The sequence below is a fragment of the Phoenix dactylifera genome, chromosome 2 (genome assembly GCF_051530095.1).
Source record: "Phoenix dactylifera cultivar Ajwa chromosome 2, Ajwa_hap1_PhDact_Kaust_v1.1, whole genome shotgun sequence".
Classification (NCBI taxonomy): Eukaryota; Viridiplantae; Streptophyta; class Magnoliopsida; order Arecales; family Arecaceae; genus Phoenix; species Phoenix dactylifera.
In genome coordinates, this window is record NC_143191.1 from 35,200,572 (window position 1) to 35,219,023 (window position 18,452).

Here is an 18,452-nt window from a genome sequence, read left to right on the forward strand (position 1 = left end):
ACCTCCACCATTAACATGAACCTCAAGTCAATTCTTAACCTTTAAGGAAACCTTCATGTTCGAATAAAACCATATGTAACGTCCAAGCAAACTAAATAGTTTATGTAAAATCTAATTTTGCTATTAAAGCCAAACACTGTGCCTTGCGAAGGGCATAAAAATTAGCCACTCATGACTGATGTTACATATAAGTCCTTACCAAGGATTGAATTATGTATCGAGTCTACAGTCAAACTCTCAGAAATATAATACACGACAGGTGTTTTTACGCAAAAAGCCATTCCATCGATCACTCGAGCCGCTGAGCCAGCTCTCTCCGATAAACCCTTCCGAGTCCTATCCCTCCGACACCTTAGGGTTTTATCAGTGTTCCTGTCGGTCTTCCGCCACAGCTAAGAGAGAAGGGAAAGAGCTCGCGGAATCCGAAGGAGAGGCAGCCATGGCTTCCACCAAAGTCCAGAGGATCATGACCCAACCTATCGTACGCTCTTCTCCCACTCCCCTTCTTTCTGGAACCCTAACTTTTTTTCTATTTATAGTTAGCTTAATCTTTTGTTTTACTTTTTGTTCTAATTGTGGGCGGGGATTGGTTGCTCGTGCGGCAGAATCTTATCTTCAGGTTTCTTCAGAGCGTAAGTTTGGATCTATCCGTTTTTTTTTTTGTTTCTTGGTATCCTGATTCAATAGAATTGCTGATTTTGTTGATTTTTTTTGTTATTGGATTGCTCTAGAAAGCTCGCATCCAGATCTGGCTCTTTGAGCAGAAGGATTTGAGGATCGAAGGGCGGATTATTGTATGTTCTTTTCCCCATTTCTCTAGGGTTTATGGTTTAAGCATTATGCAATTCATTTTATACCGTTACCTTGTTTTTTGCTAGTAAAATCAGATGCGCATACCAAGTCTTGATTTTTTTTCGTTCGTGTTTTTCTGCTGTGTTCTGTGTGTATACTACGTGCTTGTATCAAATCAGGATTAGATATCAATGCTGTAATATTATGCATTTCAGCTTATTGATATTCACGATTTCTTTAGTTGATGGTGGTTGAGGTTTTAATGTACGTGCACAGGACAATTAACGAATCAGGTACTAGCTTGCTATTTATGGACATTGTGTATTCTGAAATATAAGAAGCAAGCAAGGAGTATTATGGAGTTCAAGAGGGTAAATGTTAAATAATCAGGTGCTTGCTTGGATTTATGGGCAGGATGCAAGAGTGAAGAGAGTCGGGTATCAATTGATTTTTTTTAAAAAATATTTTGTAGCATATATGTTGTTGGTACTTGCAATTAGTTTTAAGAAATTTTAGCCATAAAGGGTACGAGGTGCTAGATGTATGTCTATTTAGGTAAATTTGTATTGTCGGTGGACACTTATAATAGAAAGAATTGCTGAATTCTTCTTCATCATTATCATTTTCTTCTTCACTTCTTCACTTCTGCATTTTTTTTCTGATAGAAGGACTTTTTCCTGCTTAAGTATAAAACATAAGGCCCTGCTAATATAGTTGATTGTCCTTTTGTTTATGCTTGGGTAAGAGTATCTTCTTGAATTGCATGATCTTTGCTTGAACTGGCACAAGGGAATATTATATTTAGTTATATGACTTCCAAAATGGTTTGCTTTTTTGATGGATCAGATTTTCAAGACACAAATAAACAGAAACATCTTTTTTTGCATATTGCATGTGTATATTGTATCAACTAATGGAATAATTGTTGGATAAACTGCAACTTGTAAGACAACTTAGAAGCTAGTTCATTGATCAGTTGAATCATAGAATCCTGATTTTGGTTTTAGGGGAGCAAAAATTTGGTGGTTTCTTGGGGGACCATACATGGTCGGCAGAACCGTCCCGAACCATCTGGTTTGGAATGTTCTAAGCCGTACTAGCGGTGGACTGAGATGGTTCTGGCAACCAAAACAAGAAATTAGGATGGAGGGAGAGAAGAAGGAAAGAGAGGGAGAGCAAGGGAGGGAGGAAGAGGGAGACGAAGGAAGAGAGAAGTGAGGGTGCCGGCCGGCCGGTGGAGGGCTATGGAGGGCCGAGGAGCCATGCGGAGGGGCAACGCTTCCGGTTTTCTTGTTTCGTTTGAAATAGGGGTTCCGAAGGGGGCCTTTTTTTCTTTTCGAAAATTTTAAGTGAAGTCGGCTAGAGGTTTGCCGGCTTCACTTGAAATTTTTGAAAATAAAAAGGGACCCCTGAACCTCTCCGCCGCCCCTCCGTGCGGCTCCGCCGGCCTCCTCTCTCTCTCTCTCTCTCTCTCTTTCTCTCTCTCTTTCTCTTTGGTTCTTCCTCTCCTGCGCCTCATCTACTGTGTCGGTATGGCCCGGCATGGAATGACATGGGAGGTACCGACCTGTGCCACTGGGCAACTGGTTCGGGCTCCGATTCCGGCACAACAATCTTTGGAACCATATGTTGACATTGTCCACATATTTTAAGTTCCCTTCCTTCCTGATCACCCCTTTTCTCACTCGTTGGGTGGGTGACATTTCCACCTTACCATTACTATTGTTACAAGGTCACATCATTGTTTATATCGATTCATAATATACTAAGGCGAGAAATTTCTTCAAAATGGCAGAGAGGTTATTTGCATTACTTTCAAGCATAAAATTTGTCAAAACTCAACACCAAGAATTTCCCTGTTTGGATAACTGGCTTAGAGTTTTGATGAATGGTCCACTTAATGTTGTTGAGAAAACACTGAGTACAAAATGTGGCTGTAATGGGTTGTCATAAGAGATAATTGGTTTGTTTCAATGTTGCATACTATTTGAACCATGCTATATTCGGTTATGGGAGTGAGGTTCTTGATCCGTGGGGACCAAAAATGTTAAAAATTGCAATAAGTTCATATTCTTTTATATTTTGAAGAAATCATGGTTTTATAGAATAGAAAATTTCAATGTTCTAATCATGGCATAACTGCTTTCAGTTTCTTAAGTTAAACTTTATTCATCCTTTGCTAATATATATCGAGGGTTACGACTTCACTTAAACATTATCATGTCTATTAAGGTCCAAGTTTTGGTTGCATACAAGCATTCATCGAATATCTAGGTTACCCAGACACTTCATTTTTCAGGCATTTGGAAGTATCATCACTTTGGACACTTGGACATGGTAGGAGCATAGGACCCAACATGGCATGTTTGGATATTCTACTTTGAAGTGTCTTGTCAATGATAGCTAAAAAGACGGGCAAACGAGCAAGCTGTTCCCGAACTAGCTCAAGTTTGGCTTGAAATTAGGCTTGAGTTCAGCTCAATCGATTAAGAAATGACCCTAGCTAGATCTAGGCTTAACTCGCTTGAGCTCAACTAGAATTAGCTTGAGACACTTATTTAAATATTATATATATTATCTATTATTTTAATTGTTATTATCTATAAAATAATTTTTTTACAATTGTTTATTATAAATTAACCTAGGTTGTGTAGAATAAAACATATTTTAATTATAAGATTAAAATATAATTGAGATTATTATTCCAAACTATACATACGAAGGCATCGAAAGATCCTAGATTGTTATGATATCTCTTAACAAAGCTGTTCATGAGCAGCTTGAGCTCTGTTCAATTATTTAATGAACGGAGCTAGAGCTAGGCCTGGCTCAGCTTGTGTTTGGCTCGTTTCCAACCCTAGCAGCAATTGTCACTTTTATTTGGAGTTTCATGCAAGGAACTAGACATTTTAAGCAAAGTCTTATTACATTTTAAAGGTTATCACAATTAATTGTTAGTTTCAGTATCTTAACATATTGTAAGTAACTGTAAATGAACCTTATGAATAACTTAAAAAACAACTTATAAACTTATGGGTATTATATTATTTTGTTTGTTAGTCATCATATATCTATCAATTGTTTGCCTTTTCTATTTGACATTTTTGTATGAGAATGACTTCTATGTGTATTTCTGCATGTCTATGTCCCTGTGCCTAGATCCGTGGAGTCTGATGTATCATATGTTTGAGGATATTCTTTCACCAAAAAAGGGACAGACACTGGGCACCTAAGTTAAGTGTCCAGGTGACAATGCTAGTGCGGTAAAAAGCAAGTATTTTGCACAGAGGATTTGCATGTTCTGCTTTCTTTGAATACTTTGGTCTGGCAACCCTATATCTGCAATGCCCAATGTTTGTTGAACGATAGGTTAATGATACTATCTTCCATTTAGTTGCCCTATTTTGTTGTAGAAGTTGATGGACTATTATACTGCCTGAAAACCTTACCACATTGTAGTCTAGGGGCGGGTTAATTAGATTTATATGAGAAAATGGAAAGGAAAGGAGTCTTTTTTGGAACCATTTTGTGCTTATTCTAATTTTACAATAACCAACAAATTCTTTTATTTATGCATTGAATAACCAAATAATCCATTCATTTTTCAATATGTACTTTCATATTTACATTCCATTATCAATGCATCTGAACCATCATAGTGTCTGTAGAATACTCTACTTCAGTAACTGTCAGACTGTCCTAAACCAGGCGGTTCGGTGCGTATTGAACTGGACTGAAGATGTGTATATATCATATATATATATGTATATGTATATATGTGTACATACACACATTTACACACACACACACCCTCCACTTTCACCCTCTCCCTCTCTCTCTCTCTCTCGATTCTTCTGAGCTCTCTTTCTCTTCCTATGCCTCTCTCTTCCGTCCAATCTCCCGCTCTCTGGATCTCTTGGTCTCTTCGTGATGATGATCGCTCCCTGATGGCTAGGGTTAGGTTATACCATTGGTTGTTTCGGTAAACCTCGGCTGTTACAATATGTATCGATAGCGTACCGAATTGGTTGTTGGCAGGTATGTCCTCTAGTACTGGTTTAGTGAACCTTGCTTTATACCATTTCTGTTAGGTTTTTTTTGTCCCTTTCTTTTTCCAAACCAAAATTAACTAATCTTCTTGTTGGTTCAACTCTTTCTCAGCATGTAACTGAATTGTTTTTTTGAAAAATTACAGCGATGCCCCTTCAACTTTTTGCGAAAAACAGTTACACTCCAAAAGTTTTAATTTTTTCAATTAGACCTCAAAATTTAGTTTTTAGTGGCAATGTGGCCTAGCTGTCCATCTTAGTTCTAACATCGTTAACGACATGTGTAAAATGACTAATTTATCCGCAGGAGTTACCGGTGGAATGGGGGAGGAGTCACATGATTGGCAGGTGATCTCCTTCCATTCCTACCAAAAAACTTACCCCTCTTCTAAGCCAGATGGGAGGGGTATTAATGGCATATTATGTCTGAAATTATGTCACGTGACAATCATGTGTTCACAGATCCTAATGGAGATGGATGGCTAGGCCACTTTGCAACTAAAAACTAAGTTTTGTGATCTAATTGAAAAAATTAAAAGTTTTGTGGTGTAAGTGTTTTCACGAAAAGTTAAAGGGGTGTTGCCGTAACTTTCCTCTTTTTTAAATGTTGCTTCATGAAAGCATATTATTTTTTTTCGGGGCATCATAGATGTCATATGTACATCTCAAATATCCTCATTTTTTCGCTCATCTTTTTGTAAGTGTCAAACATGCTTAATATTGCAACCCAATACCTAACTTATGCTGATTTTATCTGGTAATTTATTGCTCAATACTTTTGTTTGTTTGAGAAGTTCGTCATGTTTTATACAAGAAGCTAACACTAGAAGATCTCTCCTTCATCACACCTGTTCTTATTTAATTGGAAGTGGAAATGTTCACCCATATACAGCTATATAAATTAGATTAAGAAATTCTTATGAAAGTTAAGGAATGTGAGATCAACCCTGAGTGGTTACTTTTGTTAAATTTGGATCGTGGAACCACATAAGCATTAATTGAAGTTATTTGCCTTGGTTTCTCTCTAGGCCCTTTTATTGTTGCATGAAACACGATACATTTTATGGTCAGCAATCTCATGACCTTTCTTTCTATTTTCTTCAAGTTAATGGAACCATCTGGAATTTTATGGTCCACAACCAGGATCTTAATAAATTGAGTATGAAACTATGAAGTGCTATTTGTGTGCTTTCGATTTTGTGGTAAGGAAAATAAATCTGGTGGTGATATAATAATGTTTTCAATCTATTAAATATTATATATTTTCTTTCTTAAAAAAAATTGGTGTTGTTTTCTTTGTGATATCTATCTTACATGGCAATGTCTGTGATGTTTTTGCAATGCATGTTATTTTCCTTTGCATTGTATATTAGCAGAAAAATATTTTGTCTTGGAAGTTGTGTTTCAAGAGCCTGCCAAAGATAATTACCAGGAATTATAGCTGCTTATGCTTGTTCTCTTTGGAAGCTGGAGGGTGTAACTGCTTTGTTTACTATATCAAGCCAGATATTATTGGTTCATGCAAGTTAAAACAATTTCCCAAATAAGAATATGTTCTGGAGTTGGAGCATTTCATAGCTACATGTCTAAGCCCGTTGCCAACTAGTAAATGCTTCATTGTACGAGTTTTGAGTCCATCGGTAATTCTTGTGCATATTAATTTAGGGGAGATTGTCTATCATGTAATTGGACTAGGAATTTTATTTTGTTATTGTAGTTAGTTGAGGCATGGCTTTGCTTGAAGTATCTGCTTTATTATTAGTTTTAGATAGGCTTAAGGCTTTTGCATTTTAATTGTGGAGGAAATATAATTATATATCTTTTAGTTGCTAAAATAGGATGAGGCTTGTTGCGATTGATCTTAGTAGCTAAGTCTAGTTTAAGTTGGATAGAGGTTGAAGCATTAGCAAAGGGCATGATATGGAAATGTTAGTTACTCTCTCTCTCTCTCTCATTGAGTATTCATCTCCTTTATCTTCTTTGATATCTTCTGAAATGCATTCAGGGAGCCCTATACGGAGTCAAGCATAGTTATAAAAACCATACTGAACTAGCCAGTTCGTTAGAAAAACCGGCGAACTAGACCCTTGACCAGTTCAGTTTTTACATAGGATCAGAAGTGATGGCGGACAAAGCTCTCGAGGGAAGGAAGAAGAGATGCTCTGATACCAAGCTGATGGCGGACCACTGCAGGGAGAAAACAGAAACAGGAAGAAGAAGGGAAGGAGAAGGAAGAAGAGGTTATATAGACACAGGAAGAAGAGAAGAGGAGGAAGAAGGAGAAGAAGCAGAAAGGAGGCTAGGGTTTTTATTCAATCATTCAACTCCCTAATTCATGAGAGGAGTGGCCCTTATATAGGCCTTACATCATGAATTGACCAAGTCAAACAACTAACAACTAACCAAAGTTGGACCTTTCAATTAATTGACTAAGTCAATTAATTGATTACATACCAAATTAAACCTTACTAACATTAGACCATTAAACCAATTAATCACACCCAAAATTGGATCTTTATAATTAGGTCTTACATTGATCAATTGATCCAATCACTTGACTCAACAACCAAATCGACTCAAACAAAAGCAACTAATAAGGCAGTAAAAGATACATGATGCAGACTCGAATGAACCCAAACCGAGGCCTGACTCAACCCGATGGCTCAAAACTATCTCCTAGCCATAATGATGTCAATCCCTGGCGTGAACACGAACGAGTAGCTCTGATGTCCCCATCCCCATCAAGAAGTTTAGTTCAACCACTTGAGTATCACTAACTTGGCCAGTTTTTAGGAAAAAGCAGCGAACTAAGTAGATAGGGTTGGAAATGGGTCAGTCCACGTGCCTACCCAAGCTCGGCCTTTTTTTTATTGAGCTTCAGATCAGGCTTAGGTCCAAAATTTTTGAAAAATCTAGGCTCGACCCGAGTTAGGCCCGGGCCTAACTTGAAACCCGATTGAGCCGACCCAAATTAGCCGTTTGGGCCAAAAGTTCACAGTAGTTTGCCAGCGATAGGAGGATTGCTTACTTGCCTTCGCCTTGCTTGGATCGATGATCGACGTCCAACGAAAGGTATGACCTTCAGGGACCAACGATTGGGTTGGAATGGGGCAGGGACCAACGTTTGGGTTTGAACAGGGTGAAGAGGGTGGTGGAGGCGTAGAGAAGAGAAAAGCGATGGCTTTTGATTAGAAAGTTGAAATATTTAGGTCTCTAATTTTAAGCCCAAACCCAATTTGAAATTACTCAGGGTCTAGCCCATAGCCTTGTCTAAAGTTGACATGGCCCGAACCCATTTCCAACCCTACAAGTGGGTGAAAGCAGGTAATCGGGCTGATCAAAATTCTTCAAAAATTGTTGATATTGTGGATGAGTAGTGATTACCCTTGTCCTGGGGTTTGCGATGGAGCCTCTCAACCCCAGGATGCTAATTGATTTTTGATAACTTATGAAGGGAAAAAAATATCTATGTTATTCAATAGATGTTATTTACTCAATTTTTTAATAACAATTTCTTTCCAATCGAAAAGAAAATTAATCATTTTTTTCTTTGGTGCAAAATTAAAGAAAAGAATGTATACTTTATTTATATTTTCCTATATTATATACATTTTTACTTACATTTTTTTCAAAATCAAATGATTATGATTTTTTTTTATGTATGCCGCAATGAAAGAGTAATGTAGAATATAGATCAATGTGTTCTAAAGAGTAGTATTTAAAGCAAAAAAAATCATAAATCCTTTTCATCAAAAAAAGGATAGAACTGTGGATAGTTATACATTTTTTATATTATATCCAATTTTTTAAAATATTTTAATCTTTTAATATTCTAATTATATTCTGGTTTGATCGGTTAACATGGCAGTTGGACCAATGATTTTTATAACCATGGAGTTAAGGTTTTTGTTCCCTTACAAAGAAGAGAGTAGATTTGTTTTCAAAATATAATGCTACATAAGTAGTGGTAGAACAAGGTCTGTCCTTGCTAGTTGGCTTCAACAATGATCTATTTGCCTACACGAGATAAAAAAGAAGAAGAGCTACTTGGTAGTAATCCTGTGATTAGTGCATAGTCAATAAAATAAATAAATAAATAAATAAAAGGTCCAAAAATTGATGGTGGTGCTTATGGACATAGCATATTGGCTAAAACACAAGCAAAAGCTTTAAGGAAGGTAGCCTAAGGAGGACAAGATTGGCATAGTTGGTCTTCGAGAGAAAGGGTATACAAGCATCATGTTACTGGATCTAGTTTTTCTCATAAGAATATAAGATCTATTCCACACTGAGAATGTAAGATCTTCTCAGAGGTGAAGAAAGTGCACCTTGTAGCCTACTAGCTTAAGAGATAATTGTTATTTCGTGAGAGCAGCTTAAGTTAGGAATGGTATTGGCAACAAAGTATCTACCTAGCAGCAGTTCAAAAAATTGTTATAGTCACATTCTGCACCTGATAGTTATATAATTGAGTTCAATTTCTGCAATATTCAGACTTTCAATGCAACATAAAGCTAGAAGCATGAGGACATACAACATAGTTTCTGAGTTAGATAAATTCAATACGATGCACCTTTTTTTTCGATGAGTTATTTGAAATAATATGCCTAAGAAAGGAAGCTCTTCGTTCCAAGTATGCTTTATGTGGATTGAAATTCTTCTCCACTTTCTCTTCATGGAATATTTTTTAAGTCTGTTGTACATAAGGTTGTGGATTTGAAAAGGACTTCAGGGATATCAATAATTGGGGCGATGTCTCCAAGGAGGATTGGTATGATAGTCGAAGAGGTCATGGAAGATCAAATTGACGACTGAAACAAGTTAATGTCAAGGAAAATTTTACTAGTGGCTGCATGTTCTAGGCCAAGGTTGGCAACAGCGGCAGGAATTTTCAATCTGATAGTTTTGTTAAGATTTGAATTATTATTTTGGCAGCTTGTGTGGAATCTGACTGGTCATGCACCACAGGCAAGTGGACAGCTATACTTGCATTTGATGTTATGATCTAATGCATCATGAAAATTAGGAAAGTGATCTAAGACTTCTAGCTCAGGTTTTGTTATGGCTATTTGAACAAGAGTGGTGAATTATCTTCTTTAAAAAATTGATTAAGATTATAAATGGTTATCATTTAGCACCATATGAATAGACATACCATCACATAGTGCTGCATGAATTTACTGTCTGCAGGGGTACAAGTTGGTATGCAACTATAATACCTCGAAATTCCAGGACAAATCATTTTGAAAGGGATAATTTCATGCAAGAGAAGTAAAAAAGCAACATGAATGGGTTTGTATTGCATGTCATATTCCAGAGATTAAGATCGAGTCTTATGGACACCATGGTTTTTTACACCGAGGTGGTAGCACAGTTGGAACGGAGCTTTGTTTCCAACAGAGTGACTCAGGTTCGAAATGCGCGGGCGTCGATTAAATGTGGGGACCGGATGCCCGCCTGGTTTGCCCGTTGGGAGCGCTACTGATCCTCTGGTACTGAGGTGGTGCTGGGGTGACATACTCACATGCGGGTTCGCCCGTGCTAGTGGGTAAGTTATGAGAAACTTTCTACCTGCATCGGACATTCTCTGGTGGAAGGGGGGCCCAGTGGGGCTGCTATGCGGGTGGGGTTAATTCCCCTCCCCCCTCCTCTCCTTTTGTCTAGCAAAAAAAAAAGAGCTTGCAGTTCAACTGGAGCAAATGGCATATTGGGGTTGGATAAGTTGTTTGGCGAGGGTGACTATTTCTTTTGATTGAGATAAGTGGTTAGGCATGTTTCAAGGTTGAAAAAAGTCTTAGTACTAGTAGAGGTCATTGTAATATAGAGTTAAACACATTATTTTATATTTTCTTGTTTAATCCAAAGTTCAGAAGCTCTGTTTCTTTTCTGTTTCCCATACTGAATCGGGCACCTCATTCTATAATTCACCAAGGCACTTAATTATCAACTCAACTTTTCTATAGTGACGTGAAGTAGCGGATGAAATGAATGCCCATGCACAGGTAGTTACTTAAACCCTTTATTGCTAGGATAACTTTCTGTAGTTTTCTCCATTTTTTCAGCAAAAAAAAAACCCTTTATGGCTAGGATGAGTTGCTAGTGGGCCTTCTTTTGCTTCTGATGTAACCCGAATAGATTGGCTCTTGTTGCTTTTTTCAACTTTTCCATAGTGCTACATTCACCATCAGGTTCCTTCTAGCATTGGAAACTGGTTGCTTTCTGCGTATTCTTTTTCCTTTTTCTTTTTTGTTTTTTTTCTTTGCTTTGTAAAAGAGTGAATCAATTCCCTGATATAGGTGAATATTTTAATACAGCATCAGGCAGATCCGAAGCGCTCCTAGAGCTTGTAAGCAATTATGGTTGAGCTGGTGGATGGTACTGTTTAAGGTTTTTATGCTAATTGTCAAACCATTGACTCTGATTGATGGTGTGCTCTGGATCATAGATCATTCACTGTGTCTATTCCTAGTTTCTTGCCTCATTTTGCAAATTCTTTTGATTCCTCCACTAATACAATACAAAAGTTTGGATGGTGGCCATTGTTGTGTAGCTAGTGGAGTGGTCTTTGTTTTGGACAAAGTGGCCTATGTTGATGACAGTGACATGGACATCCTGCATCTCCATTCTTATTTGATATAGTCGCAAATTCTCGATGTGTGGCATAACATGATCATACATAATCACATAACAGAAACAAACTATACTCCTAAATGGAGATATCTATACGTGTGAACATCATAGGCCTCTTTTTCGACATCAGGATGTGTTTAGACAGAATCAGACGAGGATCAGTTTTGATACTGAACATCAATTTTATGGCATATCATGCAGGGTTTTGATGAGTACATGAATTTGGTGCTGGATGATGCTGATGAACTTAACATTAAGAAAAATACCAGAAAGCCGCTGGGTTAGTTATGTTACTCTCTGTCTTATTATTTGCTTTTTTTGCTTTCTTCATTTTGAATTTTTGCTGAATGCATCTTTTTTTATTTGTTCAGGGAGGATTCTCTTGAAAGGAGACAACATAACTTTGATGATGAGCACGTAAGTGAACCAAAAGTTTTCTTCTCTATGACGTTGCTCCCACTCCTCTCTCTCCCTATCGGTTCTACAGTTTTAACTTTTCTTTGTTCTTTTCCCATTTCAGGGGGAAATGATGACTGCTTGTGCTCCGGGAGGTTTTACTTGAGCTTGAACTAGCTTTTATCTGGAAGGACGTGGTGGCTGACTTTTTAGCATTTCGAAGCTTTGTTTGCGCGCCTTTTCAACTTGCTTTCATATATATGATTTTAGAAACCTTCTGTATGGATATTTGAGCTGCGTGATAGTTTACCTACTTTGGATTAAACTGCAGTACTTGAACAGATACTGTACCCAAGGTATCTTCAGGTGTGCTTAGTGCTGCAATCAAAAGGCTTGGTTATGAAGGCCAAGGTAGAACCTTCTTCATATTCTCCTGTATTCTGATTGCTCATCTTAAAGTCATTGTCTGTGAGATCCCATTCGTTTCGCACGATTCAACAGACGGTGTATTCAGAATCGTGCACGCTCAGATGTCTGCGATTGGACTGGGTACCCTATATGTAATCTCTTCTTTTTGGAACTTTGAGTTCTTTGAAGTGGATGGAACTTAGTGACAGGCTATGGCAACCTTAAGCAAAGAGATGCCTTAAAACTTTTTCATCAATTTCCTCGCTAGTGTTGTTGCTTCTCCTTTCTAGTCTTTACGTGGTATTTGTTTTATCCCACCATTCACCTTTGCCAAAAGGATGTGATACATGGAGCTAAAGTAGTTTACGCCACGCTGCGCTAAAGTATATCATCTGACTGGGAGCAAAGTTAAAGCTGTTAAGCTTTCCTGGTGGTGGATTTGGTTTGCTCAACTTTTTGTCATCAACTGCTCTTATCCTTAAGCTGGGCTGTGGCAGTGGAATAGATTTTTTGTCACATCGGTTCTGTCATCAGTTGTAAGGTATAACACCCAATTTGTCAAGTAATGATGATGGTTAACCAAACCACCCATGATTAAAGCCTGTACTCTTGTGAGGGAGACAGCCACTCAGCCCATTGTATTTATTAACTTTCAACAAATCACACTTCCTCATTGCTCCATAGATTGTTCTATGGATTAAAATAAGTGAATTATGTTGGCCAAACTCCACCGTGGTCATGTTATCAGGGGACCCGGCGGACAAATCCAACTTTGTTCTTCCAGCCTCGCCTTGTCTTTGATACTAGTAATATTTAAAAGCCCACATAAATCATTATTGTTAGTGCTTGCCCCAGTGCTTATCAGAAAACTAAATCATAGTGCTTAATAAAAGGGAACGTGAGTACTTCTGCAACTATGTCAGTCGCTTGAATACATAAAAGCAAGATTGCATGACAGACAACGACGGTTAGTAGAAAATTTTTGACTGCCAGTCAAGTCGAGATCCTTCGGCAATCAGATGTATATTAAAACGATAGGAAAATAAAAGTAAACTTTAATTGATTAATTGTTATCATCTCTGTGGTCCGGACAATGGCCTGTTAATGCACAGCTCCTTCTGAAACTGTACTGGATTTTTGTTTCTCAAACCAAAGCCTCAGATTATTATCATATTAAAAATATACTGATTAATCTCGCTACAATTAGCCCTCCACTCATAGTCTTGCAAACTGAAGAATACCACACTAAGCTACGTGCAAACAATATATTACACTCAGGCATTGCAGTCTTCATGCAGATTTTTTTCTGTCAGCTTCTTGGAGGTCACTTATGGCGAGCACATCCTCCGCATCATAGAGTTGTGTACCGAGGGTTGCTGTGGAGTTACTGGAGTAATGGTACGGTGCACCATAGGACATGGGCGGAGAGGATTGCCGAGGTCCGTTGGGGGTAGGCATTCATAGGGTGCCACGTCGGATTGGCAACGAAGTTGGGAACTGGCGACCCTTTAGAACGTTTTTCTTGTGTATGTCCTATTTGGCTGACGTGGAGTCATGGCCTTTATCCACCCATCGATCTCTCTATCGTTGAAAATAGAGAATTTTTTTTTGGCAAGACGGTCCTATGATTCTAGCATTAATATATCCAATAATATCATAGAAAGAAGATGACGAAAAAAAAGAGAGAGCAAGCCTCATAACTATCCCAATCAACTGTAGAGATATTATTATAATAAAAAAAATCGTGTTGGTGATCTTCATCACTTTTCTCTCAGAATTGACAATATTCCCTCGCTGTAATAAGAAAGGGAAGGTCATGGGGCTCTCATCATCAAACCACACCAAAATGGGACCTGCACAGGCTGTCACGAATGACCACCCTTTTTCCACCGACGCCGGTGAGCACTGAGCAAGATTCTCAAAGTGGAGGAGAACCATTTGGAGCCTAAGAATTTTTGTAAAATTATTTAAAATTTTTAGATAATGAATGCTCTTACTTGTTGGTCTAGATGAAGTTCTTTTCTCTACCGCTTCTTCTTACGAGCATCAACATTTTTTATTCTGATTATTTAGGTTTGGAGCCATTTAGCTTCTTTTTTCGCATTTATTCCTCTCCTTTCTTGATAATGTAATTTAATTTTGCCTTTCATCTCTGCTGTAAATATGATTAATTTCAATAAAAGCCAGATGATTTTTTTTGCCTCCTTTTGCATCAGTAAAAAAAAATAAAAATAGAAATCTTTTATTATAGCTAGAGGCTCAAGGTGCCCTGAGGTTATGCAAGCCCAGGTGATGGTGCAAAAAAGCTGGGGCGGCCGACCCCCCAGAGGGGGCACAGCGGCATGACGCCGCTGATTCGTCCCGCCACCCCAAATTTGTGACGAGAGATTCCAACAAACACTTGTCCTTCATTCTCCACCAACATCATCATTAGCTGCACATCTCCCCTCCCAATATCTTTCTTTGTTTGGTGGCTCAATTCCGAGACCAAACAAATATGCGGACATTCGGATTCCGCACGATGGGAAGGTAGAGAGAGGGCTGCGTCTACTGGCCATTACAGGGGCCTTGGGCTTCCTAGATTGTTTTAGACATAGGCTATTATTTGCGTGTTAAACTCGTCGCTACTTTAGCGAAAAGTATCACGCGTTTACGCTGGCGTGAACTTTAGGAAAGGAGTTTATGACTGCCAGATAGGCATTGGTTAGGCAGCGAATGCATGGGAACGGGGAAGATGACCAAAGCAGCAGCATTCATACTGCTTTGGATCCGCCTCCATGTTTCCATAAACCAAAACCAGCTATGTTGCAATGTTGATCTAAACCAATAACGACAATATTTTTCTATTGTTAGCTGGCATAACACGATATTTTTTTTTTCTTTTTTGGTGAAATACAATATATGTATTGAAGCTATTTTTATATTGCTGGAACTACGATTTAGAAATGCTAGAAAGCATGTCCTTGCATAAGTTGACAACCATGTGGTTATTTTGTATTGTAATGCAAATTTTTTTTTGGTCAGCATTCGCCTCTTGCATACCATCGGTTTGTGACTATTTTTTTTTTGTGCTGAAATAGATGATTCATACAGTTTTAATATGGATGTATCCAATAAAATCAGAAAATAGTAAGTTTTGGAGTGCTGTAAACAACTTTATTTTTGTAACCTATAAGATGTCTCCAGAATAACTCGCTACATACGAAATCATTTAACCTGTAATCCTATTTATCTCTCTAAAAATATGTTTAGCCTAAAAGGCTGCACCACAGCTCATCCTGGAGCAAGAGGTGCCCCATCCGTCATCCAAAATTTGTACATCAAATTCCTTAGATTAGTTAGATTTGAATGGTGGGTTACATCCCTTCATCACCATCATGTTTGTTATATATGACAGGGAATGAGGACAAAGGGCATTCAGCATTCCAAGCACGTCAAGTAAGGGAGAAGGCAAAAACCCATGAAACCCGTTTTAAGCATCCTTCCAAAATCTCGGTATGTCTTCCCTGTTTCGATTGAAACCCCGCCCCACGGCAGATAATTCGGTGCCTGGGCGCCCTTGTCCTTATCCCGCACCGCGAGAGATGACGCGGGCGCCGGGGCCCACGCCCCAGCGACAGACTTCGCCGGCCCGGGCCCACCCCACCGGGTGGCAGGCAGCGCAAAAGTGCTGGGCCCCGCGTCCACCCTCCGGGCCCACACCTGAGGACCGTGCTGCAAACATAAGACCCTAGTTCGCACCGTCCGATCCGGTACGAGCGATCTCTGATTCGGCGGTGGAGGCGGGCGCGGCAAGGTTCCTGGTGGCGGACGACGGGACTCGGGCGAGGAGGCCAGCTCAGCGAGCATTATGGGGTACGGTGAGAGAATGAGGAAAAAGAGAGGGGTTGCGTCGAGTCCAAGGAGCACGCACGTCAGCGTCTAACTGAATCGCTTGGGTGAGGGCCCCCCGTGGTCCATTTTTATCCCTTGCAAAGCCTGTCACCTTTGCCTTCTTCCAAAGGAGAACCCTGGTCCATCTTTATGCCTTGCAAAGCCTGTCACCTTTGCCTTCATCCAAAGATGAACACTCGCTTTTAAGTCGAGGCAAAAAGGTAGGCTTGCTTCTCCGGTCCTTGCTGAAATGATGCTAATAAATATTTACTTCGTGCCATCTTTCAGACCAAGCACGTATTAAAAGAAGCTAATGGAACCGCAGACTGAGTAGCCTCAATTATGGCTATTTATTCCAAAGATGTCTTGTAGATTGAGGAAAAAAAGTTGCCTTGAACATTCCGGTACTTGTTGTTTTCTAATTTTATTGGATGTATCTATATCAAAACTGTATAAATTATTCTCTTTAGCAAAAAAAAAAAAGACTTGCTTTTTTTATCCAAAAAAAAAGATATGCTTTCTCTATCTAGGATGTCAAATTAATAAATGAGGAAGAAGGAGAAGTAGAGAAGAGTTTGGCTTCCTTTCTAGGCCGCGAATGGAATGTTTCGTATGAACATGCAAACTTCTACGAAGGTTGCTAGCATGATCTCATCACAATTATTTAGCTTTTGTTTGATAGAAGTCTTATGCTGTCCCTCTTGCTTATCCATGCCAAGACATCACCTTGCATATACCTTTAATGCGACTTTGAGGCAAGGATGTGGAGAAAGGATTGCCAACTATGATCTCGATCGTCATTATCTTTAGGTTCCATATTTTGTCTGACTTGCCAACTTTTTTTTAGCTTGTTCGAGTGTATACATCAATTCTTTAATTTCCCTTATGGTCGTTTCTGCGGTGTTCATTAAGAGAATGACGGAAGGTAAAGGTAATACTTTGTACGATGTAGAAGTGTTATGGTAAAGTAGCAAGCTACTGATAGCGGTTCTCAGTTGAATTAACAGACAATGCTTGACACCTGTAATTAATTTCAATCCTACTAAAGGGATTTCTTTTCCTAAAGCCATAATTGTATTCTTCATTACAAAATCACCGTATTGTCTATATTACTTAAGTTTGTTGTAATACTGCTTATCGGCAGGCATACAAGGTTTGCCTTACGGTATGCGACTCGAGTGCTGATCGATCTAACCTCGAAATATGACTCCACTTGAATAATTAACAAAGGAAATGAATATTGCTAATATAAAGTTATCTTAGCTATCATCCACCTTTGGCTGGCATCAACTTATCCTCTACACATCATAACCAATGAAATCTATTTGACACGAACCATAATATTAATTTCAAGGAACAACTCATGATCGAACAAGTGCACGATATGGTTCATCACTCAGAATTCAAATGGCAAGTCATAATATATCATGAACAGAAAGACCTGTTGGCTCCAATTGGTGAGACACAAGTTGGCGACATAAACATTTAACCGCCCAGATTCAATGAAGCACCGTGCGAGCAAACTACCTACCTCGATGGAGAAATTAACATGTGAATCCCAACGACAAATAGCCAAGTGTAGCTGCGCCCAAGCATAAACAAGAAGCATCAAAACCACGGGCGGCTTGTAGTTCGCCCAACCAATTGGAGCAACTGGACTGAAACTCGTTTCTTTTCACCCAAAAACGAACCCTAATGGCCAAAGGCATTGCAGAAAACACGTAAAGATGATAGAAATATATTAATAGAAAAGGGTGGTGTAGCATCTGCCGTATTCTTCCATCTCTTCAAATCAAATCACATCAAGCATCTAAATAACAAGAGAAAGGGAGCCTGGGAGGTCCCACGAACTTTTCCTTCGCTGCACTCCATTCCATGAATCATTACAGTCGCCCTAGGCTCTTCCTCTAGTGCTGTTCTCATTATACCTCGAGAAGGCATATCATACACGCGAGGGCCCCCGGCTGCAATGGATAAGTTCATGGCTAACAACATCCAATTACATTTTTTCCACAGCCAGAAAGATTCAGCACCCTCAAAGGTGGCAATCAAATAAAATATGCTTCTGATCAAGGGGAAAGTATAAAATGGAATACATGTTTTGTTTAAGAGAAATTTGTAAAGATATCTTTTTGCTTCTTGTATTATAAGCTCTTATGCTGACGATAGTAACTAGAATCCCTCTCATGTTTTGCCAAACTAAAAATTTAAGTATGAAATAGTGCAACAAAGTTGATATAAATAAATAGTTGCATTTTATGGGTTAGTCTCAATGAAGTAATGCTTTTGACAGGGGATTCACTC

General features: G+C 38.8%; 1 protein-coding gene across 2 annotated transcripts; it reads left to right on the top strand.

Moving 5' to 3' along the window:
- The first annotated feature begins 282 nt into the window (after positions 1-282).
- On the top strand, positions 283-12,293 carry LOC103701697 (uncharacterized). 2 transcript variants are annotated; one of them, XM_008783863.4, is made up of 6 exons: positions 283-481; positions 606-632; positions 732-794; positions 11,673-11,751; positions 11,843-11,888; positions 11,992-12,293. In XM_008783863.4, exons 1-6 carry the CDS (start codon positions 440-442, stop codon positions 11,999-12,001), a joined length of 267 nt encoding a protein of 88 aa, XP_008782085.1. In that variant the 5' UTR covers positions 283-439; the 3' UTR covers positions 12,002-12,293. The 2 variants fall into 2 exon arrangements, with proteins under 2 accessions (XP_008782085.1, XP_088572295.1); XM_088716169.1 differs by lacking the exon at positions 11,992-12,293 and having other exon boundaries at positions 297-481; positions 11,843-11,892.
- Positions 12,294-18,452: the final 6,159 nt, after the last annotated feature.